The sequence below is a fragment of the Nannospalax galili genome, unplaced genomic scaffold, assembly GCF_000622305.1.
Source record: "Nannospalax galili isolate Female #2095 unplaced genomic scaffold, S.galili_v1.0 scaffold668, whole genome shotgun sequence".
NCBI classification, from domain to species: Eukaryota; Metazoa; Chordata; class Mammalia; order Rodentia; family Spalacidae; genus Nannospalax; species Nannospalax galili.
The window spans coordinates 968563-991541 of record NW_008358090.1 but is presented as its reverse complement, the minus strand read 5'-3'; the positions used below and the strand labels follow the sequence as shown (position 1 = coordinate 991541).

At 53.5% G+C, this 22979-nt stretch overlaps 2 protein-coding genes across 3 annotated transcripts; one reads left to right on the top strand and one right to left on the bottom strand.

Annotated features, from left to right (window-relative positions):
* The first annotated feature begins 5 nt into the window (after window positions 1-5).
* Window positions 6-2483, top strand: Tsr3 (TSR3 ribosome maturation factor). Its single transcript, XM_008856173.3, is given in 7 exon segments — window positions 6-205; window positions 284-503; window positions 854-1047; window positions 1485-1661; window positions 1782-1845; window positions 2088-2214; window positions 2217-2483. Coding segments are annotated over 7 exon segments (993 nt in total). The 5' UTR covers window positions 6-93; the 3' UTR covers window positions 2316-2483.
* Window positions 2318-16545, bottom strand: Baiap3 (BAI1 associated protein 3). Of its 2 annotated transcripts, none has more exons than XM_008856174.1 (34): window positions 16364-16545; window positions 11941-12080; window positions 11623-11710; window positions 11342-11422; window positions 11021-11128; window positions 10473-10532; window positions 10253-10319; window positions 9961-10156; window positions 9624-9668; window positions 9427-9504; window positions 9198-9300; window positions 8670-8777; window positions 8499-8594; window positions 8289-8392; window positions 8048-8168; window positions 7494-7618; window positions 7324-7414; window positions 7146-7202; window positions 6948-7045; window positions 6800-6851; window positions 6551-6681; window positions 6320-6443; window positions 6099-6242; window positions 5901-5993; window positions 5596-5787; window positions 5437-5505; window positions 5271-5350; window positions 5088-5196; window positions 4422-4493; window positions 4169-4249; window positions 3966-4086; window positions 3772-3895; window positions 3489-3694; window positions 2318-3406 (listed from the first exon to the last, which is right to left on the bottom strand). In XM_008856174.1, the coding sequence occupies exons 2-34, from the start codon at window positions 12069-12071 to the stop codon at window positions 3303-3305; spliced, it is 3459 nt and encodes a 1152-aa protein (XP_008854396.1). In that variant the 5' UTR covers window positions 12072-12080; window positions 16364-16545; the 3' UTR covers window positions 2318-3302. The 2 variants fall into 2 exon arrangements, with proteins under 2 accessions (XP_008854396.1, XP_029413605.1); XM_029557745.1 differs by having other exon boundaries at window positions 6800-6875; window positions 16364-16466.
* Between the last annotated feature and the right edge of the window lie 6434 nt (window positions 16546-22979).

Below are 22979 nucleotides of genomic sequence, written 5' to 3'. Positions count from 1 at the left end.
AACGGGAAGCGACATGAGGGCGCATGCGCACACTCTTGGAGCCAGGCTGCGGTTGAGGGTACTTCCTGGGTTACCGGAGGTCGCTTCTTCGTTATGGGTCGCAAGAAGGCTCCTCGCGGGCGGAAGACCGGGGGTGGTCACGCTCGGCGTCCCCCTGGCCGCTCGCTGGAAGCTTTCGGGGAGGAGATGGGCGCCGTGCTGCACGGTGAGTGCGGAGCGAGCGGGACAGCGGGGCAGGGTCTGGAATCCGCGCTGAGGACCGGACCTTCTCTCGCTTGTGTAGCCTCCGCGCAACCACTGGCAACCGAAGACGAGGGCGGCCCGGACCCGGCGGGGGTGCCATGCACCCTGGGTATGTGGGAGCTGGGTCACTGCGACCCTCGGCGCTGCACCGGCCGCAAGCTTGCCCGCCTGGGCTTGGTGCGCTGCCTGCGCCTGGGCCAAAGATTCGGCGGCCTGGTGCTCAGCCCCATAGGAACGCAGTACGTGTCTCCCGCAGACAGGTAGGCACTGGAGGCCTTTGGGTTGAGAGGGGCTTGAAGTACCGTACCATCCTCTTTTCTTCGTTAACTGCCCCTTACTCAGGATGTGATTTTCTTCCAGGCTTGGTATTTGTTTTATGTACTCGTGCCTTCCACGTGGGCAGGGGTGTGTCTAACTTGTCCCCTTGCCTAGAGCGTGCCTATGGTGTAAAACAGCCTAGGATACACATTTGTTACAGCAGCTACCAGTGAGGGCTCTTGGCACCATTGTTTGGGTATATCACAATGATGTCTCATCCTTAGTGAAGCCAGTCACCCAAGGACATGCCTCACTTGGGGCCCCAGAACATACTCTACACTGTATCTGGCAGACAACTGGTGGCACAGTCTGGGGTTGCTGTCATAGACTGCTCCTGGGCCAGATTGGATGAGACGCCCTTTGGCAAGATGCGAGGGAGCCACTTGCGGCTGCTGCCCTACCTGGTGGCTGCCAACCCTGTAAACTATGGTCGACCCTGCAGACTTTCCTGTGTGGAAGCTTTTGCTGCTGCCTTGTACGTTGCAGGTGAGTTTAGGTCTGACAACAGCCTGGTCTGCTGGTCTAGGGCCTGACTGCCCCCAGAACTGTGGTTTCTCCTAGCAAACCCCTGGGCAGGGGGATATGAGGAGTATGTAGGGAGCCATCAGGAAAGCCTCAGGTTTCAGTCTCAATGCCTACCTCCAACCTTGTCCTTGGAGAGCAGAAATAGAGACAAAATGAGACAGCTGCCTTATTACACAGTATGAGTCATCACTGTATCTTCAGGAAATGTAGGGTTCAAAGAAAGGGCCAGAGAGAAAATCCTAAGACAAGGAACCAGCATGGTAGGAATATTTCTCAGCAAATGAAAGGGGCCTGGAGGTGGGGACACTCAGCTCCCTGGCATCCTAGGACTGTCCAGGAGCCAGAGGGATATAGTTGTGTTCTCTAGAGGGATCACAGACTTGTATTTTTTATGCCAGGCTTTTCAGATCTTGCTGTCATTTTGCTTCAGAAGTTTAAGTGGGGCAAGGGCTTCCTGGACCTGAACCGACAGCTCTTGGACAAGTATGCAGCCTGCTGTGGCCCAGAGGAGGTGCTGCAGGCAGAACAGGGGTTCTTGGCCAGTGCCAGGGACACCCCTAAGGAGGAGGAGATTGGTAAGGCCTGGCATGATTGGGAGCTCAACCAAAGCAGCTAAACCCCTCCAGAGGAACCTTGGACCAAGGGTTTGGGTTTGCCTGAGCTTACTCAGAGGTCACCTTCCTCTCTCTGTTCAGATCCCTTTGATGTAGACTCAGGACGAGAGTTTGTAAACCCCAACCGGCCTGTGGCTAGTACCCGGTAGGTCCTGTGACTCCACATTCAGTGATGGATCAGATCTAATATGCTGCTGGGGCTTAGACTCAATTCCTTCTGCTTTGTGGGTGTGGCATTCTAAGCAACATCTGGTTGGGGACTACAAGGTGTAAAGCAGCTGCCTACTGGAGGGGTTTGGGCTCAAAGAACTTTAGTGAGTGTTATAGGGAAGGTGAACTTGGACTGACCAAGGATGATACCATGAAGGGCACATTCTTCCCTTTCAGGCTGCCCATGGACACGAATGACACTGATGAGTCTGAGGACCATAGTGACAGGTCTGAAGAGGACAGTGACAAGTCTGAGGAGGATAGTGATGAGCCTGAGGAAGAAGGACCTGGTGCTAAAAATGGAAGAGCAGCAGCTACTCTCAAGTAGAGGCTCTGGAACAACAGGCTGAGGCCAGGGCCCCCACTGACATTTGGAAAAGAATCAAGAAATGGCAGAGAGACTGAAGTTTGTAGACACATACATTGTTAAAGTTGGGATGCATTAGTACAGAGGTGGCAGTGGGACCTGGGGATGGACAGGCCTGGTGGGACTGGGTTCTCCATCAGTTCTGAGACAGCCTTGTTTGGGGTCTTGCTTTGGAGCTCTCATTAAAGCTACAGGCCAGAAAGGTGCCCCAGTATGAGTCTGTCACCTTGTACTTGGCCAAGGGTTGGGGGAATCTGCTGGGCTATGGGATAAGTGGTGTGGTCATATGGAGATATGTAAAAGGATAGCTGACCAGCTGGCATAGAGCCCTTAACCCTGATCTCCAACTTGGGTGATATCTTTTGCCTCATGGTGACTACAGAAGAACCTTTCCTGGGCCCAGGAGCTTGGTTGGAACCAGAACCTATGTAATCCTCAGCCAGTTTCCGTGCTCACCTGCTATGTAGAGCATCCAGATCCAAGAGAGAGAAGCCACGGGTAGTGGAAATTCTTACCCTCACCCTCTGCCTGGGGCCCTGGCAGCTGCTAAACTCCAGAGCTTGGGTTGTCCCAACCTGGCCCCCAGCCTTCCTGCCTCAGGAAACAGAACAGAGCCTCCTTTAGGAGAGGCTTCCCCACTGGCATTGCTATCATCGTTGTAGTGTGTGAACAGCAACTCTACCCTTCACTCCCTAGCTGTGACCACAGGGGTCTCTAGATACTGCCTAATGGCATCTAGGAAGCAAGAATCCACTGAGAGCATATGCCCACCAGGACCAGGCCTCATCTATCCTGCTCCATCTCCACACAAAGCTGCTGGCCAAGTCCCACTGAGTTGGCTGCCCATATTCAGGGTAGGACATGCTGGGACACGGGTTCATAGCACATCAAAAGACACAGCCAAGGCAGACAGAAGCCACAGGGTCCAGGCAGAGCAGGCAGGTCATGGTGAGAAAGGGGCCTCCAGGAACCCTGGCTGCCACAGAGTGGGTCCCACAGGGAAGTGGGGAGGACCAGCAGAGTACTCAGGGATCAGCCTCCATGCACTTCTCCAGCTCCTTGAGTTTCTTGACAAACTCCTGCGCCTCCTTATTATTGCGGCCTTCCAGCATCCGCAATGCAGACCTCACTGTAGGTGGACATGCAGGTAGGTATGAGGAAGCCAGCTCAGGCCAGGCCCACTGCCCTCGACCCCATGGACCTTCACTCACCCTGAGCTCTGGGCCTTCGCAGGTGCAGTGTGATGGGCTGCCCAGCTCTCACACTCCCTCCTACATGTGGCCTTGCGATGCCACTGATACCACCCAGGCCAAGAGCTGCCTCCCCAGCGAAGTCATTGGTGGACAGCCAGTCATGGTCCATGACTGTGAACAGCACACAGGCCCCACGGCGGCGACATGCCTCTGCAGGCACAGAGCTGTGGATAGGGCAGTCAGGAGCCTGCTGTAGCCATGTGGTGCAGGCAGGGGCACAGTGGACCAGGCAAGCACTCACAAGTGGAAGAGTTCATCATACACCGGGTGCAGCGTTCGGGCCTTGACCTGGGTCCTCTGGCTGCGGACCAGTGGGAAGAGATGTGGTGGGCCCAGCTCCATGATCACAAAGGGGTCACTCAGGCCTAGGAGACACAGTATGAGCCAGCTGTCGCCCCCCCCCTCCCCGCTGCTGCTGCTGCTACTATGCTTCACCATTGGCATCCAGGGGCAGCAGGTCTGCAGCATGTAGCACCTCCACAGCCAGCCGTTGCTCAGCTGCCTCATAATGGCAACGGACGCTCAGGCGCCCAAAACGGTTCTGTTCCAGAGACCTCTGCAGGAAAGGTGGGTGGGAAAGGCCAGTGAGTAGAGCTGGGGCTCAGGGCAGGGCTGTGGGTAGATAGCGACAGCCCTACCTGCTTGAGCTTGTCCAGATAAAACTGCTCAATACATTCACGGGTAGAGCATTTATGCAGCCTCAGCTCCTCCTCCAACCTCTGCAAAGGAAGTTGGGTGCTGGTGACTGGTCAGTGCTGGCATGGCAGCCAGGTGCCTTCACAAAGTCATCTGTACCTTCTTAGCCACCTGGTTTCACATACAAGGACACCTGCTGCAGGACAGCAGGCTGAACTCATGCCTGCAGAGAACTGGGCTCACCCAAGAGCTCACCTTGTAGCTTCCATCCCTCAAGCTCTCCAGAGGCAGGCCCTGGCCCTCAGCATGGAAGAAACTGACCAGAGCCTATGACAGGGAAAGAAGTGGCAGAGTGGGGCATCAGCTGTGGGGCCTAGAAAGCACCAGGTCTTTTTTTTTTTTTTTTTTTTCCCGTCTTTTGGAAACAGTTTCTCTGTAGCCCCAGCTGGCCTGAAACTTACTATGTAGACCAGGCTGGCCTTGAACTCACAGAGATCTGCCTGCCTCTGCCTCCCAGGTACTGGGATTAAAGGCAGTGCACCACCATACCCAGCTTTGTTTTCATCTTTTTGAGACAGGGTCTCCTTGTAGCCCCACCTGGCCTAGAACTCGCTATGTCGACCAGGCTGGCTTTGAACTCACAAAGGTCTGCCTGTCTCTGCCTCCCAAGTGCTGGGCTTAAAGGTGTGTGCTACTACATCTAGCCTAGCACCAGATCTTAAGGAGCCAGGGCAAAGCCACTTCTCAAGTCTGTTGTGTCTTACATCCTCAGGAGGCCTGAGAAATCCCAGCACCTGAGGCCAGGCAGCTGTGGGAACAGGCAGCCCTAGGACAGTAGGACTATGGTGCCATAGAGGAACCAGTCTTGGCTTCCTACAGGGTCAGCAGGAAGACTCACCTGGGAGCTTCTAGTGACCCTACCTCCAGGGTGAAGTGGAAGCGCCCGTAGAAATCGGCAGAGACATCTCTATTTGCACTCAGTGCCTGCAGAATGGCCTGTAGGAGCAGCTCCCAGAGGGCCTCCAGCACCCTATAGGAACACCACCTGGGTGACTCCCTGGACCAGTACCACCCCACCTGTCCCATTGCCTAGCTGTTACCTACCTGCTCAGATTTTCCTTCACCAGCGAGGCATTCAGCAGAGCTAGCTTCTCATCCAGGTACTTCAGGAGTGGAGCCACAGCCTACAAGGCAACAGTCCTCAGGGCTGACTGACCTGGACCCAGCCTGCCCCTGGTACATGTACTCCCAGCTCATCTCAGGCACTCACCTCATCATTCTGAATAGAGTCTGGAGACAAACTGATGTGCTGTATGTACTTCCTGATGTCTGCCACCATCTGAGAGAGGGGTGGTGCTCAGAACAAGAGTGGGGACTCCAGTGATAGCCCAACATGCGCACAAGTCCCGGGCCCCACCCCCCTGCCCACCTTGGAGGTCAGATGTGCTGTCACAGTGTGGGCTTCCCGCTTCAGGTCTTCATCCAGGGCCTGTATGCAGCTGAGCAGGGGGCGGGGGAGCACTCCCTCCAGCCCAGCAGCTCCCTCCGGCCATGCTAGGCCCCTCAGTGCCTGCCCTGAAGCCCTGCGCACCAGCTCCACATTGTTGAGCACCACGCAGAGCTGCGGAGGTGTGGCCAGAAGCAGCTGGGTAGCTGTCACGGGTGGGAGGTGGGGGGGGGTCAAGTGGCCCTGCCTAGCTACCTGCTGGCCTCACCAGACCCTCAGCCTCTTACCTGTTCACTCACTGCCTCTCCAGCAGCCCCAGGTTGGGTGTCTACCTTCTTCCGCAGCAGCTCCGTGTAGAAGAGGGCAGCCTCACACATGTCCTGGGGCAGGAGATGAGCAGAAAACTTGAACCCCCATGAGATGAGCAGAAAACTCTGCCCCCATGACCTCCCGGTCTACTCCCCACATTATCACAGCCCACTCACCTGGCTGAGCTGGGTGCCCAGCCCCTGGGCCTGGGCAAGGTCAGGCCAGGCCAAGCGGACCCAGAGCTCCTGTATATGGCTTAAGCAGAGGCTGGCAGTAGCTGCAGAGCTGCTGTGCTTGGAAGCAGCATCCACAGGCTCCAGCTGTAAAGGCAGAAGGGGGCCAGTGTTTTGGGAACATGGGACAAGCCCTAACATTACGCAGCTGAGCATATACTTACTGTGTCTACATCCACGGCTCCCTGAAGGCGCCACTTGGCCTGGTCCCGCAGTACCTGCAGCCAGAGCTTCACTGCTGGTAGGAATGGGGTGTGGATGCCAGCCAGGGCCAGGGAGCGGCTGTCCCTGTAGTGGATACTGACTTAGAGCCCATCAAGACTCACACATCCTCACCCAGCAGTCTTCAGGCTCAGAGCCTAAGGGGTCACTGGCCCCAGGTAATGGGTACACACCGACCAGGGATGCAGCTCCAGAAGCGCTGGGTGTCAGCCAGGGTCAGGTAGAGCTCAAAGAGCCCCGAGGCCACCTCTAGGTTCATCTTGGAGCTCAGCTCCTCTGTCAGCATCCATGCCTCCTCAGCCACCTGTTCCAGATGGTGGGATCAGGCCACTGCCAACAATAAATCTGGGACCCCATCTTAACCAGGAACTTCTCCCCAGTCCCCAACATCCACAAATACCCAGAGTCAGGGCCCCCCTCACCAGACGCTCTAGCTGCCGGAAAGTAAGAGTGAAGAAGTCCACCTTGAGGATGCTGCAAAGGACAAGCCTCAGACACCTATTCCCTTCCAGTTAGCCTGCCAGCCCCACCCTTCCCAAGCTAGTTTCAGTGCCCAGGGGAAGGCCCTACCCATGAAAGAGGCTGGCATAGACTCCATAGCAGGACTGCAAGTCCTCATAGATGATATCTGCGAGCTCGATAAGCCCAGTTAGGCGCTGCGGCCCAGGCTGCAAGAAAACCAGGCTTGAAGTGACCTCTGCACCTCTATTGCCCCCAAGGATCCTGCATTCCCTGTGCCTTCTAAGTTTATGCCCTCCAGATCCATACCTGTTCCCGAGGACTTTTGGTGTTTAGGAGCTGGTCATACCACTCACGGTTGCCCCTCTGAAGTAGGAGTCAACAAGCAGCACAGTGGGTTGGAGGGAAGAAAGTCAGGTTAAGGGACTGTGGAGAGTATCGCCAGCAAGGGCCGGGGCATGGAGGACCAAGATGGGTCTAGACACACCTTCAAGGCAGCAGCAATGTCCATGTTGAGCTCAGTCTCGAAGGGACAGATTTCAAAGGAGGGCTGGAAGAGCTGCAACTTGTCGAGACACCTGGTGAGAGCAGCCAACTGATAAGACCCGTGGAAGCCTCCACCCTCCCTGCCCCACAGCCCTGCTACATTGCACCCACTTCAGCAGCAGCTCCAAGCGGTACACAGCTGTGCTGTTGGTAGCAGGGAAGTAATCTCGGAGCTGCCGCAGCAACCGCAGCCCAAACTCAGAGAAGGCGGAAAAACTGTCAGCTAGGCTCTCCTCCTACAGGAAATGGGTTCTTTAGATGGCAAGATGCAAGCAGCCTTGTTCACAGATACTGAAAAACCTTCACTGCCTTGTGTAGTGAAGGCCCCAGTCCCTTCCCAGTCTCGGCTTCCACAACTCCCCACTCACTGTACCTACAACCCTCAGGGCCTTTATACCTCCTTCCCCTCTGCTCCTCTGTCAGCACCCTGCCATTGCTCACTTGCTCCTGCTGCTCAAATTCTCAATACCTCAGTGGCTTTTCCCTCAGCCCATGCATCCTTCCCAAGGTTATTTCGGTGCAACCCCCACCTCTTTACTGCACAATACTCTCCCACATTATGTGCTTCATCTGTTTTTTACCCTCTAAGGGCAGGGCTCTGTCCCTTGGCCCCCAGCATCCCCTTTACCAAAAGCAGGCAGATTTGTGGTCATGCTTGTGCCCACCTGCTCCTGAGGCAGTGAGGCTGCCTCTTCCCAGTGTGCCTGTATATCCTCCAGCAGCCCCAGCAGGTAGCCATAGTCAAGGGTGCGTGTCTGATGGTGGCGGCTACTGACCTGCCAGTGCCTGTAGGGGCCGAAACTTGTGGTCTGGGGCTACTTCCATAGCATTGCCCCATCCCATGACCCTCCCACTTACAGCACTGCTTGGGAGGCCCCACCCTCAAGTGCAGCCCTGCTCACTCACAGCACTGCCAGCTGCAAGGACGACAGGTTGCTCTGGGCTCCGTGCAGGCAAAGGATTGTGGTCCCAGCCACGCTAAGCTCACCACGCCAGCTGCTAGAATTAGGCTGGGGGAGAAGGCCAAGGATGGGCAGAGGCCAGAAAGTCCCTTCATTCTTACTCTGGGCCCCCCAACCCCATTCAGCACCCCAGGTTCCCAAGGGCACCCACTACCTCTTCCACTCGATGCTCAAAACGCAGCACACGGCTGAGTAGCAACAGGTAGGACAGGAAGCCCGATCGCCCACGCTGACTCATAGCAGTGTCCCTCTGGAAGGCAGAGCCCATGGTCTGTCACCAGCTCTGCCTGAGTCCAGTGGGCAGGGATGAAGATATGTCTCCCACCTGGGTGGTGATGAGCTTGAGGACCAGGTGGCAATCTCCCTGCACACGAGAGGCACTGGAGCGTGGTTCCAGCTTAAACCAGCGGTCAGTACCCGCCACAGGCACCTCCTGGGGGTGGGGGGGGGAAGGCAATGTCAGATCTAGAGACTCTTAGAGAGATTCTGCCCGTTTCCTTCTTCCACACAGACTCATGGAGCTGGGGTATAACTCGTTGGTAGGGTGCTTGCCTAGTATACAAAAGGTCCCATGTTCAATCCCCAGACAGGAGGGGGAAAAAAAAAAGAACTTGTGGGACCCCGGGGGAAAAGCAGGGAACGCTCAGTGAGTCCCCAGAGCAGATGTGCCTCTGGGCAGCCCTCTCTCCCCCGAGTACCAAGAGAGTGGAAGGCTCTAGGGGATCACAGGATACTGCCACTGGAGATATCCAGAAGCTCTGGGCATTCCCATGCACCCACCAGGCACCCTCAGGCACCTCATCCACCCAACTGGTGCTCCCTGGGTAACTCTGCCCCATCCCTCCACACACACCCTGATTGGGATGTTGAGGCATCCCAGGAAGTCATCAGTGTGGTCCTCAGTGGGTCCTGCTGTCCCATTTGCACGAGCAGATTTGACGATCTGTTTGAAATATCTGGGCACAGCAGGGTGGTGTCACCCTGGTGGTCCCTGGAAAGCCACCACCCACTGGCCCCTCTGGTCAAGCTGTAGTCATAGTTCTGGGGCCACTGATACCCCCCCCCATCCAACACTGCTCTACCTGCTCATGCCCTTTAGGCCGATGACTTCATTCAGCTTCCTGCATGCTTCTGCCAGGGACACATCATCATCATGGTCCCTGGGGGCAGGGAATGGCTTGTCTGGAGCTCCCAGCCCAGCTTTGAGTCCCCTTCTCTGTCCCCCCCCACAAACCAGAGGTACCACTCCCCATGCCCTGTGAGGCTCAGGGCCCTCTACCAGATGTCCAGGTGCAGCTGGTCTGTGTTGACATCCTCAATTTCACTGCAGGGAGGACAGAGAGATGCTTGTAAGGCTCCCAGGCCACATCTGCCTAGGATTGGGGCAACAGAATGTCTAGGAACAGCAGAGAGTAACTCTCCAGACAGTCTGATGGGTTCACATCTTGACTGCCACTTGCTACTAGCTGTGTGGCCACAGGGACACATCCCTTTCTGGGCCTCAGTTCCCCCCTCTGTAAAGTGGGTGTGTGACCAGTCCCCCTTTGGAGTTCCCTGGGGCAGTAATGAGTGATCACTCTTAGGGTATTTAGCTACTAGCAGGGTAGGGGCCTTACAACAAAAAGTGCTCCTTCCAGACAGGGTTCAGGGTACTACTCTTGACTTCGGTGACCTGGATATACTTGGCTGGCAGTGGGCCACTGCGCTTGCTGCCCTTGCGGAAGCTGAAGCGCTGCTCCTTCTGCCCACTTGGCTCTTGTGGGGCACCAGTAGCTGGCAGGATGCCCAGCATGCAGTACGGGTCACTGAAGCCTGAAATAGGGCATGAGCCTCAGCTCCTGGCCCTCAAGTTCTCCACTCTCCATAGCTACCAGGCCTGGGAGCCACAGGAGTCTGCCAGATACTCACCATTGGGGTCTTTGGCCAGAAGGTTCTTGGCACGCATGACGGAGACTTTCAGGGCATACATGGGGGCCTACAGACAGAAGAGCACTGGGGGACTTCACAACACTCAGCAGCCTCAGCATTCATGTTATAGTCCCCCACTTCCCCTGCCCACCCCTGTATCTCTGCCATACAGGTACTGCTGTTGGTCAGCCAGTGCCTGCCTGGGTGGGCATCGCCTCACCTTGGCCTTCTTCACACGCTCAATGGCCTGGGTATGCTCCTCAAGGCTGGTACCAAACACCTGTGGACAGTGGGCAGGTGAGCAGGACCCTGGGGAGAGGCTGGCACTGCCATGGAGGCCTCCAAGAGTGTATGTAGAAATGAACCAATACCTCTGACCTGCCACCTGGTGCTGTGGCTCTGAGCATACACCACAGTGGGCAGGTGAGAACACAGCACAAATAAGGTTGTGGGAAGTAGAACAAGGACTTGGCAGTTCAGAGTATACATCAGTGGGAAGGAAAGCTGTCCTCTGGCGGTCTCCTCTCTTCTGAGCACCTGTCTGTACTTCCTAATCATCTCTGTCATTTTCTTGTATCCTTTGCATGTGTATCTGCACGTCTAATTAAGTCTTTATCCAGGGTGTGTCCACCAATGTGCACATGTTTGCTTGTCTGTGTGTGTATTCTGTGTGCTGTCAAGGTAATGGTAACATTAATGTGTGTGCACATGCATGAATGTGTCTCAGTTCTCCCCAGGGTAGGTCAGTGTGGGCAGGGTCCTGCTCACCTGCTGAAGGTAGCCCAGCAAGACCTCTTCGTCGTCAACCTGGTCAGGTCCCATGGTGCCTGCCCGGTGGAGGACTGTGTACAAGGCCTCCTCATAGAGCATCTCCATCTTCAGGGGACAAGCAGAGCTCTGTGCACACCGTCCCCAGCCCCAGGCAGCTCCTCCCACTGCAGAGCTGGCCCCAGCGTTAGTGCCTCTGCTCCTGCCTCTCTTGCCCACCCCACCCTACTGCACTTCACACCTGTCAGCAGACCCTGGAAGCTACAGTCCTGGGGAAAGCGGTTAGCCCCTCCCTAGGCCCAGACAACCCCCATTTATTACCTCCTCCTGGGTCAAAGCTCTCAAGCCACGGTTGGGATCCACAGGCTCAGCAGGGGCTGGGGAACCACTGCGTAAAAGAACCTGTGAGGGTTAGGTTGCCAGGTGAGGGTCTGTGAAGGCAGGGGCCCCTTAGTCTACAATTGCCCCCCAAATTCTAAAGCTGTCTATACAAGGGTGCTTCAGGGAGATATAGATGTAGGAGGTAGGGATCTAACAGGACCTGGAACAGTGGCCTGTGCTGAGTTGCAGCCCCTAGGCCCTGCAGAAAAGGGAGTCCTTACCTCAGGGCATGGCAGGCCCTGTCTGCCATCCCCTTTCTTCAAGATGAGGCGCATGTGGGCAAAGAACTCCACACCATCCCCAGGTTTCCTGGGAGAAAGCCTGGGTCAGCTCTCTAACCCAACACACAGGACTCAAGGCCCTCATGAAGGGAGCGGAGCAAGGTGACGACCATGGTACCCTTCACCTTGAATTCAGGCCCTCTCAGTCCCCCTTCCCACTCAGATGGGTGAGCACTGGGCAGGCAGCGAGTGTATAGGCCAGCTAGGAAAGGGAAGCCAGGTGCACAGGCCCTGATAGGTCAGCTCCAGGGTACCCACCAGGCCCCTGTCGGGGGCTCCTGAGAGTCTGTGCTGGTGGTCTCAGGCTCCTGCTCTGTCTTGCGGCGGAAGGATGGGCACACCTGCACCTGCCTGAGCACGCTGCTCTTGATATCCAGCAAGGTTGACATGGCAGCCACCTGTAGAAAACAGGGCCTCAGGTCTGCTGCTTTGTCCTTGCATCACTGAAGCTCACAGAAAGTGGCAGAGACCCAGGAGTCTGCCATCATCCTGCATTGTACTAAGTCCCTGGAGGCAGATTTGTGAACTCTGCTGCCACACCTGCCAAATGACCTCATAAGCTTTTGTGTCCCCTACAATGTAGTTTTGGGGATGTAGTGTCAAATGCCTTCAGAGGTAGTGGGAGTGCCAGGCAGAACGCTCTGTCTGGGAGCTATTGGGATCTCAGTGGGGACAGGTGTGTTCTTCTACTGCCATATCTAGGGCTGGGACCCCAGCCAAACCCTGGCCACCCAAGGGAGTGGGACAGAACATGTTTGTATCTCCTGTGTCCTCACCAACAACCCTGGTTCCCACCTATTGGGGCTAGCACAAATACTACTCAGACCCTCACCACAGGGGGTCAAAATATGGCTCAGTGCCACACGAGGGCACAGTAAGGCAGGGCACTAGCCTGAGGTCTGGTCTTTATACCCACGAGAGTCCAGGGTAGAGTGGACATTTGTCCCCAAGGTCAGGATGGCCAGGAGGGAACTGCTGGAGGGTCCTTATACACAGCCAATACAACACCCAATTTTCACCATAGGGGCTAGTTTCACTCAAAGGGTTAGTACCCTCCAAAGTAGAGCTTATACCCCACGATCAGTAAAAAGAACATGGAACTAGTGTGCCCCAGCTGGTAAAGGCTGGGATTGTGTAGCTGCAGCCCCAGCTCCCTCCCTTCCCATTGCATCAGTTGTCCTCCAGTTGCTGTGGCAACAGAGCAATCCTGCCTCATCCTGTCAAAGCATCCCAGATCACCACTAGGGGAGTGATCTTTCAACTGGGAATGAAGCCTGGGTCCAGGCTACCCTTGTCCCTGGGACCCTCACTTGACCATCCTACTCTGAACATGGGTTTTGGGGTAGGCATACCTGTAGCCCTGGGATGGGGCTAGGGACTGAGGGGACACAGTGTCAGTAATGGGATTGACTACCAGGGAGGACACCCTCCCTTTTTGGGGTGGCAGGCCCAGAATCCTCTGAGAATTCTTGTTTCTCTCATGCTTGCAGTGTCCCCAGGCCTAGCCCACCCATGTCAGGGGAGAAAGACTAGTGAGATCCACACCTGAATATCTTTCAGCAAGGGCTCAATTTATCCTGTAGACCCCAAGTCAAATGGTAGGATGACACTTAGAACACAATGGTCTACTGAGTACCCCATTTCTACAAAACCATCCCACCTAAACACTGCCCTTGCTGACCCTGAGTGACATAATCCCTTCTAGGCCTGGGCCTTTCCCATACTGCCCCAGGGAGATCCCCTCTCTCTTTTGAAGAAAACTATCCTATATCCATGCCACCTCTGTCCCACAGCGCCCACTCCTTGGGCTCTCTGTCCCAGCCTTGTTGGCCTCATTAATAGGACATCATCTGTTCCTGTCATCCACTACAGGGCATTGGCATTTGCTCTCCGGGTCTCCCTCCCTTGATAGTACACACACACCTACCCAGTTTCATCAGTCCTAGTAAGGGGGAGACTGTCACCTCTATTTTACAAGCCAGGATATTCCACTCCTGGCCCAGAATCTCAGGGGTAGTCAGAGGATGGAGTCCCAGGGTAGACATGCTTTTTGCTGCCCATGGAACCTGTGATTAGGAGGGTTCTATCCCATCTGTGTTCCCACTGGCTCAGGCTGGCATTCCTCAACAGTGCTTTATTCTGACCCCTTTGCTCTAACCATTTCCTGTCTGATGAGACCCCAGAGCTGTAGACATGAAGGAGGCCGAGTGGCTGGCTCTGCACACTGAGGGGCAGCCCCATGAACTTCCTTGTGGGGGGCCCAGTGAGCTTTCATCATCACATGGCCAGTCCTGAGGTCCCAGAGGGCTCATAGTCACAGGCCCCTCTTCTCTCTAGCTAGGAGAAGAGGCTGCTATTCCTACACCCCAAGCCAGGAAAGCAGCCGCTGCTTGAACTGTTGCCAGGGCAACCGCCAGCTGCATCTATGTGTGACGGGGCCACGGGGGCTCGCGGTCCCAGAGACAAATGTGACGCAGGAACAAAGTGGCCTGACAGTACAGAACCTAAGGGGGTGCTTTCCTGAATTCCTCCATCAAACAAGGAAATAGGCCTGGGCTTAGGAACTTGCCCAAGGTCATGACCCAGGTGGTATCCTGGGATTCAAGGCTCTGCTATTGCAAACACCATTTTCCTAGGGTATTCTGAGCTGGAGTTCAGCTGCCTCCCAGTGGTTCATTCTGGTGCCCAGAAAGGGCTCTGGTTCCCCTGGAAACCTCATGTCGTGCTACCTGGGCAGCTGATAATCTCTTTGACCCAACAGCCCAGACTCTGGGAGACACTTGCCAAAGAGGCCTCCAACTGTGCTCCAACCAACAACCTCATTCACATTCACAGTACCATCACAAGGTGGAATGTATGTGACCACTGCCCATGCATTTATTTCTGTAGGAAGCAATGACTGCCTGGGGAGTCTCAACCTGTAGGGGACATCAGTGAGCTAGGTGCAGGAACCTCCCTTCCCCCACCCCCAAGCCTTTTCACCAACATCTGGTTAGCACAGATCTGACTGTTGTGTATTTCACTGTCCCTTTTGGGCTTAGACAACAGGACACACCCATATCCCTGCTCATACCCAGTCACCAGGACCAGAGTCATATCTCCCGTCCGACCAGTGAGAAAAGGAGTCAGGGAGCTGAACTGGGGGGCTGAGCCAAAGCTATAGTCACTTCATTCACTGGCTGCAAAGTGGTGCCATAGGCAGTTTGTTGCATGGTGTGGGACTGGGGCAATCTGTGCAAAGGCAGGATTTGAATCCAGGACTCTCATACCAAGCTGTCATCTGCTGTGCCATTTGGAGACAGGCAGATGAGTCTGAGGGCTAGGTGTAAGCGTCTTCCTGGTCCCCAGCCCATCATAAACACTAGAGTGTTAAGGGAAACACCTTGAATGCATGCGGGTGCCTAGAAATTGGGGCAGGTTAATAGGTAGGGTGGTTCTCTATAAGCCCTCTGGTTTTCTCTAAGTTTCCTCCTCTTCCTGGTCAGACCCCACCTGGCCCCTCAGACCCTCCCCAAGTTTTCCTGTATTCCTTGGTCTTCCACTGGCCTCAGCAGCTCCCCAACATCCCTGCTCAGGTGGGGCAATGGCCAATTGCACCTCAGCTGTCCTGCCTAGTATGTATGCTACTGGGAGTCTCATCTCTCTCCCTGATTTCACAGGAGGGTCGGGGGATCTGCATTTTGATCCCTGTAAGAGAACAAAAGCTTCACAGGTCAGAGGCCACCTGGATGCAGCTAGCCGATACTCTCCATGAATCTGTGAATCGAGCGCCTGGTGCACTCTTCCCGGGGCGTCTTACCTGCCACTCACCTATCTGTAGAGTCACTCCTTTTGTTGGGCTCCTCTTTCTGTACTGCGTAGAGGGGGCTGTGGTTTATTCCCGTTTTATTGGGGTCTCTTTCACTTGAAGGTAGGAGGTCCGAGGGGAATTTGGGAGCTGCTCTGGTGTGATATTTCTCTCTCTCTCTCTCTTTCTCTCTCTCTCTCTCTCTCTCTCTCTCTCTCTCTCTCTCTCTCTCTCACACACACACACAGACACACACACACACACAAAAGCACACCCCAGACTCAGACCAAGCGTTGGGGCCTGAATTCCCTGCAGGCGAGGAAGGGGCGGGGCTTTCCCTGTCAGGGATTTCGGGTGGGTGAGGGATAGGGTCTCAACAGGGTCATGGGAGAGTCTGGGGGGCGGAGTGTCTTCCTCCTCCTCCCTCTAGCTTGATGGGACACAGCCCGCTTGGAGGATCACAGGGAAGCCCCGAGGGGTTTCTCCGAGGTTCCCAGATCTGCTCCAGTCTTCTTCCTCTACTGGGGAGAGGCCAGAGGGGTCATGGCCAGGTGGTTCTGCAGCCGCCGTGACTGTGGGAACCACGGTTGAGGTACGCGACCTCCGGGAGGCCTGGGGTCCAGGCCTTGCGCCCCTCCCCCGCGCTCTGCAGCGCAGACACGGAGGAGCCCTTTGATCCTCCCAGACCCCGCGACCCCACCCCTCTCAGCACGCGCAGCCTCAGTTTCCCCAAGACCTCAGTTTCCTGTTGCCCCTGCCGCCAGCAATCCTCGTGCTCCTTGATGAACAGAGCTCAGAAGCCCCGGGCCAGCGTCCGAGGGGGCAATAGCCTCTGTCTGTCCATCCAGGGTGGGCTGCAGGCCGAGCCCCGACGGCAGGAGTTACTGCACTCACCGTGGGCAGAGGCTTGGGCTGACACGGGGTCGGAGGTTTCTGCAGGAGCTGCTGTCGCAGCCGCTGGGGACAACGAGGCACAGCGACCGCTCCCAGCCGCGCGCGCTGGAGACTGAGCACTGCGGAGCGGGCGCGGCGGGCGGGGGGCGCGGGCGAGTGGAGGCGGGGCTTGGCCTCTTTTGCTGGTGGGTGACTCCAGCCCGCCCCACGCGCCTAGGGGCCGGTGGGGTTCCTGTGCCTCTGCGGCCAGCCAGAGAGCCCCTTCCCCTGGCGCGGGCCTTCGAAACCCACAGGTGGGTGCCGAGAGGGGCGGGCTCTGCGCTGTGTTGGACCGGACTTGGATGCGCTAGCCCTTTTTCCTAGGGAGGAGGCTGTCGCGGGGTCTCCTTTCCGGGACTGCAGGGAAGCTACAGTTGCTCCAAAGGAACACGAAGTGCCTGGGCCACAACAGCGCAGACTTCCCGGAGCGCTGTGCAGCCATTTCCAAAGTAGCCCTCTCACCAAAGCGCTGACCCTAGGTACCTCCTGGAGCTGCCGTAAGCTCTGGCACCAATCGGCGACATCTCAGGACGTCCCTGTTACCTGTGAGTGTTTGCAAGAGGCTGGGATTAGGCCACAGCAGCTGGATCCCGCTGTTCCCAGCCCCCTTTTCCCACTCAGCCTCCACCACAACTCTCAAACTTGAGCAGCTGGGTGACATACCACTGTCCATCTTGCTTCTGTGCAGACTTACTTTGATTTGAATTTTTTTATCCCAAAGGTCCCATTCCTATGGGTAGGGCTCCAACTATTATGAGGAGAAGGCAGGCCTGGAAACCCTCCATCCCAGGTTGTAGCAAGGACCACCTCCTCTGGGGTGCTCAGGCTGGAACAGGCTTTCAGAAGAGCGCCGAGCAGGGTTCCATTTATAGATAGCTGCATCTTCCTGTGTTCATCATTGGACATTGAAGATGGAACAATCAGGAGACAGCAGCCTGGCCATAGTTTCCCAACCCAGGGAGCATGCAGGTAGGGTGGATGCTGCCACCTGCCTGGATTTGTGCATCCCAACGCATACCTATGTCTAGCCCTGTGCTCATCACTGTAAAGACAGGAGACAGTACAGGATAGCATCCTACATGACACTCAGTACCCATAGCCCACCTCCAGTTTGGTACAGCCTAGCCAGGCAAATAGGGTATGGGGGGCACTGCCAGGACAAGGATGTCAGATGAGCAAGGGAAGGGGCCTGGACCCCATGTCCCACTCTGTCCTTCTACGAGGGACAGGAGTTGGGGCAGTACTGTTGACCTCCCTCCAAGGATCTGGAGATGATGTGCCCACCAATGCAGTCTTGCCTCAGGTTTTGCCAACCTGTTGGAACAAACACGGTCTGGTTGCTATGGTGATCATAATGGCTTTGGGGTAAAGGGATGAGCCAGCAGCTGCTGTAAACAGGAAGTTGGGAGGGGTGGACAGCTGCCAGGCTGCCAGGACAGGGTGCTCAGCCCCATTGTGGGGACTCTAACCCCTGAGACTGGGCTGGGTGAGATGAGCCTCTGTCTTTTTTTGGTCTTTTTGAAGCAGGGTCTCCCTGTAGCCCCAGCTGTCCTGGAATTCACTATGTAGACCAGACTGGGCTTGAACTCAGAGAGATCCGCCTGCCTCTGCCTCCCAAGTGCTGGGATTACAGGCATGCGCCACCACGCCTGGCAAGCCTCTGTCTTTTTACAGGACACTGAGGTCTAAATATGGAAAGAGGTTTTGAGCCACATAGCAATAGGCTGTGTCCCAAACCCAGTCCCAGGTCTAGTTTCCCCAGGGTTCTTCCCTCCACAGAAGTTTAGTGGGGGGTTGTCAAACGAATATCTGACAATTCATTGGGTGACTCATGCTGTCATCTCCCATGACTTGGTAGTAAGAATGACTTTTACAATATAACATGATCTGGACTAATGGACTTTTGCCTAACCTTGCAACCAAAAAGCTATAATGTAAAGAAGCTCACTGAGTGATCTGCTCTGCTTGTGACCTGAGCATCTGACCTTAATCCCTCAGGATTCACCTTGCCCTCCACCCAAGATAGTGGATGAATGTGGATGTGCATGATTAACATATCCAAGTGCTGGAAGGAGCATGTTTTTCTCATTGAAAACAGTAAGAAAAATTAAGAAGTTTGCTTATAATTGTATGTGTGATATTCTAGGCCTAGGGATCAAAGGGCAAGATTCTCTGATAAGATAAAGGTGGATTCTAGCTTCTACTTCCCCAATTCATGCTGAAATACTGTTTCAATAAAAGAATGAGTGAAGCCTGACTCAGACAACAGTTTTACGATAGATCTGAAGGAATTGGGTCCACACTTGGCCTTAAAATAAATGCTAGGAGCTGGGAATGAAGGTGCACCTTTAATCCTAGCATTAGGGAGGCAGAGGCAGGTGGATCTCTGTGAGTTCAAGGCCAGCCTGGTCTACATAGTGAGTTCCAGGACAGCTGGACAGGGAGACCCTGTCTATGTGTATGCATGTATTGCCTGCATGTATGTAAATGCACCTGTGTCATGCAATCCCTGAGGAGGACAGAAGAAGGTGTCAGATCCCCTGGAACTGGAGTTACAGACAGTTGTTAATTGCCATATGGGTGCTGGGATTCAAACCCAGATCTTCTGCAAGAACAGCCAGTGCTCTTAACCACTGAACCATCTCTCCAGCACCTCACTATTTTATGTGTATGAGTATATTGCCCTTATGTATGTAAGTGCACCTGTGTTGTATAATGCCTTCAGAGGTCAGAAGAGGGCGTTGGATGCCCTGGAACTGGAGTTATGGACAGTTGTTAGCTGCCACAGGCTGTTTTCTTTATTCAAGCATAACTATAATATGGCAAGGCTGGAGAGATAGCTCAATAGTTAAGAGTACTGGCTGCTACTGCAGAGGACCTGGGTTTGATTCCCAGTACCCATATGGCAGCTAACAATCATTCAGTAACTTCAGTTCTAGGGGATCCAATCCAGGCATTGCATGACATGGGTGCACTTATATACATGCAGGCAATACACTCATACACATAGAGTAAAAATAGTAAAGAAAATAAATTAAAAAATAAGTGTGCCTGGTTATACCATTCCTTGGCATATACCCAAAGGATTCATCCTATTGTACAGACACTTGTACATCCATGTTTGTTGCTGCTCTTTTTACAATAGCTAAGAAATGGAAGCAATCTCAGTACCCCTCAACTGACAAGTGGTTAATGAAAATATGTACATTTACACAATGGAGTCTACTCAGCAGTAAAGAAAGATGAAATAATGAAATTTGCAGGTAAACGGATGAATCTAGAAACTGTTTTTTTTTTTTTTTTTTGAAACAGGTTCTCCCTATAGCCCCTGCTGGCCTGGAACTCACTATGTAGACCAGGCTGGCCTTGAACTCACAGAGATCTGCCTGCCTCTGCCTCTTGAGTGCTGGGATTAAAGGAGTGCACCACCATACCCAGCAAATCTAGAAACTGTTATATTAAGTGAAGTAACACAGACTCAGAAAAACAAAAGACGTATGTTCTCCCTCATTTGTGGATCCTAGCACCAAATCCTTATATGTGAGTGCAGGAACCAGGAAAATGTATGAGAACCAGGGAGATAATGGGAAAGAAGTTACCCGAGAGAGAAGAATAGTAGGAGACACGTGTTACTTAGAGAGAAATGTGAAAAAAAAGGGTAGTTAAAGGGGAGGGGCAGAAGGGGGGGCTATACAAACAACTATGGGAATAAAAGGGAAGAAGGAACTCAAAAGAGGTGGGACCATAGCATACAAAAATTATCAAGGGAGAAATGGGGAAAATTTAAATGGGAAGGGTGGGGAGGGAAGATAAGACAGGGAGAGAAAGAGGAGACATAAATAGTGCCTAGCTGGTATAAAAAACCAGAGGGAATCCTATTAGTCCAAAAACCTACTGAAAAATTACACATACAATATCCCTACATGAGTCCATGAGTATGGCTGAAGGCTACATAACAAGAAACAGTGCCAGACCGGAGAAACCTTCCTTTGAGTTCTTGGCCAGGGTGGTCCAAGAGACTCCCAAATTACACAGGCTATGGCCACAGTCCTTGAATGCCCCCCTTAGAACTTGATGGTAAGACCCTATTGCTGAAGACAGGACATACTTTGGACACGATTTGGAGCAATGGAGCTGGAACTGACCTGGAAGCCACCTCCCCTGAAGGCTAGCTCTCACAGCTTACTATGTAAGCTGGTAAGGGAGAACATCAATCAATAGTCTAATCCTAGCTTCAAGGTCTAAAAACCACATCAATGACCAGAACAGCAAAAGACATTGGTGCAGTAGTGGCACTTTTATCTTGTGGTTAATCAACAGCCACCTAATTGAACTTAAAGCCCACTCAATGGGAGGAAACTCATGTGTGGTACTATAAACCTAGCCAAATACACATAGCCGGAGAGGTCACAGATCTTAGAGAAAACCCCAAGGCTCTCACCCTAGATAAATGTAATTTCTTTTTTGTGTGTGTGTGTCCTTTTTGAGACAGGGTCTCGCTATGTAGACCAGGCTGGCCTCTAACTCACAAAGATCCACCTGCCTCTGCCTCCCAAGTGATGGGATTAAAGGCATGGGCCACCATGCCCGGCCTTCTTTTTTTAAATATGTACTATATTTTATGCATTTTAAGTTTTTGTAGCTTTTTAAAAAATTAAAATTTTTTTTTGTCTTTTTGAGACAGGGTCTCCCTGTAGCCCCAGCTGTCCTGGAAGTCACTATGTAGACCAGGCTGGCCTTGAACTCACAGAGATCTGCCTGCCTCTGCCTCCTGAGTGCTGGGACCAAAGGTGTACGCCACCATGCCTGGCTTAAATTTTTTTTTTAATTTTTATTTTGTGTGTATGAGTGTATTGCCTGCATGTATGTGAGTGCACCCATGTTGTGCAATGCAGTGGAGGTCAGAAGAGGGTTTCAGATTCCCCTGGAACTGGGGTTAAGGACAGTTCGTAGCTGCCATGTGGGTGCTGGGAATTGAACCCAAGTCCTCTGCAAGAGCAGTCAGTGCTCTTAACTGCTGAGCCATCTCTCCAGTCCAGTAATTTCTTACTATGTGCAAAATATGTATCCTTAAATTTACAAAGTATCCCAGTCACCACCTATCAAAGTAGCTTCTTTTTCAATAGACAGAGATTATTACAGAGTTACAACCAATGGTCACACACAGAGAGTCTCTGTGAATTGCCCAAGCCTAAGTGGCACATCTAGGATGCAACCTCCACACCTGAGTCATGTAACATAGAACGAGGGATGAAGAGAACACTAACCCATCTTTCAATTCTCATCAATGAAGCTTCTTCATGCAACAGAGGGCCAGGAACACAAAAGGCACAAATGGCCGAAACACAGAGAATAAGAGTCGGCAGAGTGTGGGTCCTTGGACAGGACTCCTATATTGAGGTCCACCCACCCAGGGTTTAGGGACCATTGCGGAAGAGGGGGTGGAAAGATTGTAAAAGCCAGGAAGGATGTGCATGACCACACAAGAATAGTCCTACAGGCACCTGAGGCCCTTCTCATACAAACCTACAGCAATGATGTCAGCATGCACAAGATCCATGCAAACTTAGGCAGACAAAAACCCAGCACAGAACTGTGGAAATGAACAGCAAGCCCAATCTCAGTCAAAGAATTATTGGCAGCTGATTACTGCTGGGTGAGGAAGAGCAGATCTTCTTGAAGGGAGGGACTCTAGATAGGCTAAATCCTGGTGGATAAACTTTCACTGAGGGACATCTTGGGACACTAACTTTACATAATAGGCCTTAATACAAATGACCAGTGGGGGGACTGTAGGAGGGTGCCAAAGGGGATGGGGGTACAAAGATGATTTTGTGTATGAAATACACAAAAATTCAATAATGAAAAATTTAAAAAAAGGAAATGCGGCTTAGAAATGCCACACTTGTTCTACAGTTGCCCTGCTCACCTCTATGTAGTCCTTCATTGCCCAGTGCCCCTGTTCCTCTCATCTGTAAAGGGGGATGACAGGTGATCCTAGACACTGCTGGGGGACCTTAGTACTTTAAGATCAGCCTGAGCCCTGAGCCAAGGTCTTCCTACTGCAGGGTAAGGCAGGGTAGCCAGTGAGGCCCTGTAGGTCAGGGAGCTGGGTCTATGGTCAGTCATTACCTGCCTTGGGGCAATCACCCTGAGGAATGACTGCCAGTCATCTACCTGCCTGCAGAAAAGAAGTGGCTCCAAGGTTATGTGTGGCCCAGGCTGGCCTCCCTGGCCTGTCCCTAAGCTGAAATCATTCAAGTGCACACCAGGTACTTTGTAGGTATTTTGTGGACTTCCTGAAGCCAGCACCTATATATCTGGAGTTGGCTCGGGTCTGGGTTCTACTGTGAATATACAGTTTTTTGAAACAGGATCTTGTATAGCAGGCTGGCTTCATACCTCACTTCAAACTTGCTATGTAGTTGAGGATGACCTTAATTTTCTGATCCTTCTGCTTCCACCTCTAGAGTGCTGGAATTACAGGCATATGCCACTATTCACAATTTTATGCAGTGTTGGGGATTGATCAAGAGCTTCATGCATGCTAGGCAAGCACTCTACCAATTGAGCTACA

What these genes read in the sequence shown, in the direction of transcription:
- Baiap3 (XM_029557745.1), bottom strand. Translation starts at nt 12,071, where the DNA reads ATGTCAACCTTGCTGGATATCAAGAGCAGCGTGCTCAGGCAGGTGCAG. An exon ending in TCAAGCTCATCACCACCCAG is followed by an intron (nt 8,595 to 8,669) that starts GTGGGAGACATA and finishes TCTGCCTTCCAG; the next exon opens with AGGGACACTGCTATGAGTCA. An exon ending in GCTGCCCCTGGATGCCAATG is followed by an intron (nt 3,896 to 3,965) that starts GTGAAGCATAGT and finishes TGTGTCTCCTAG; the next exon opens with GCCTGAGTGACCCCTTTGTG.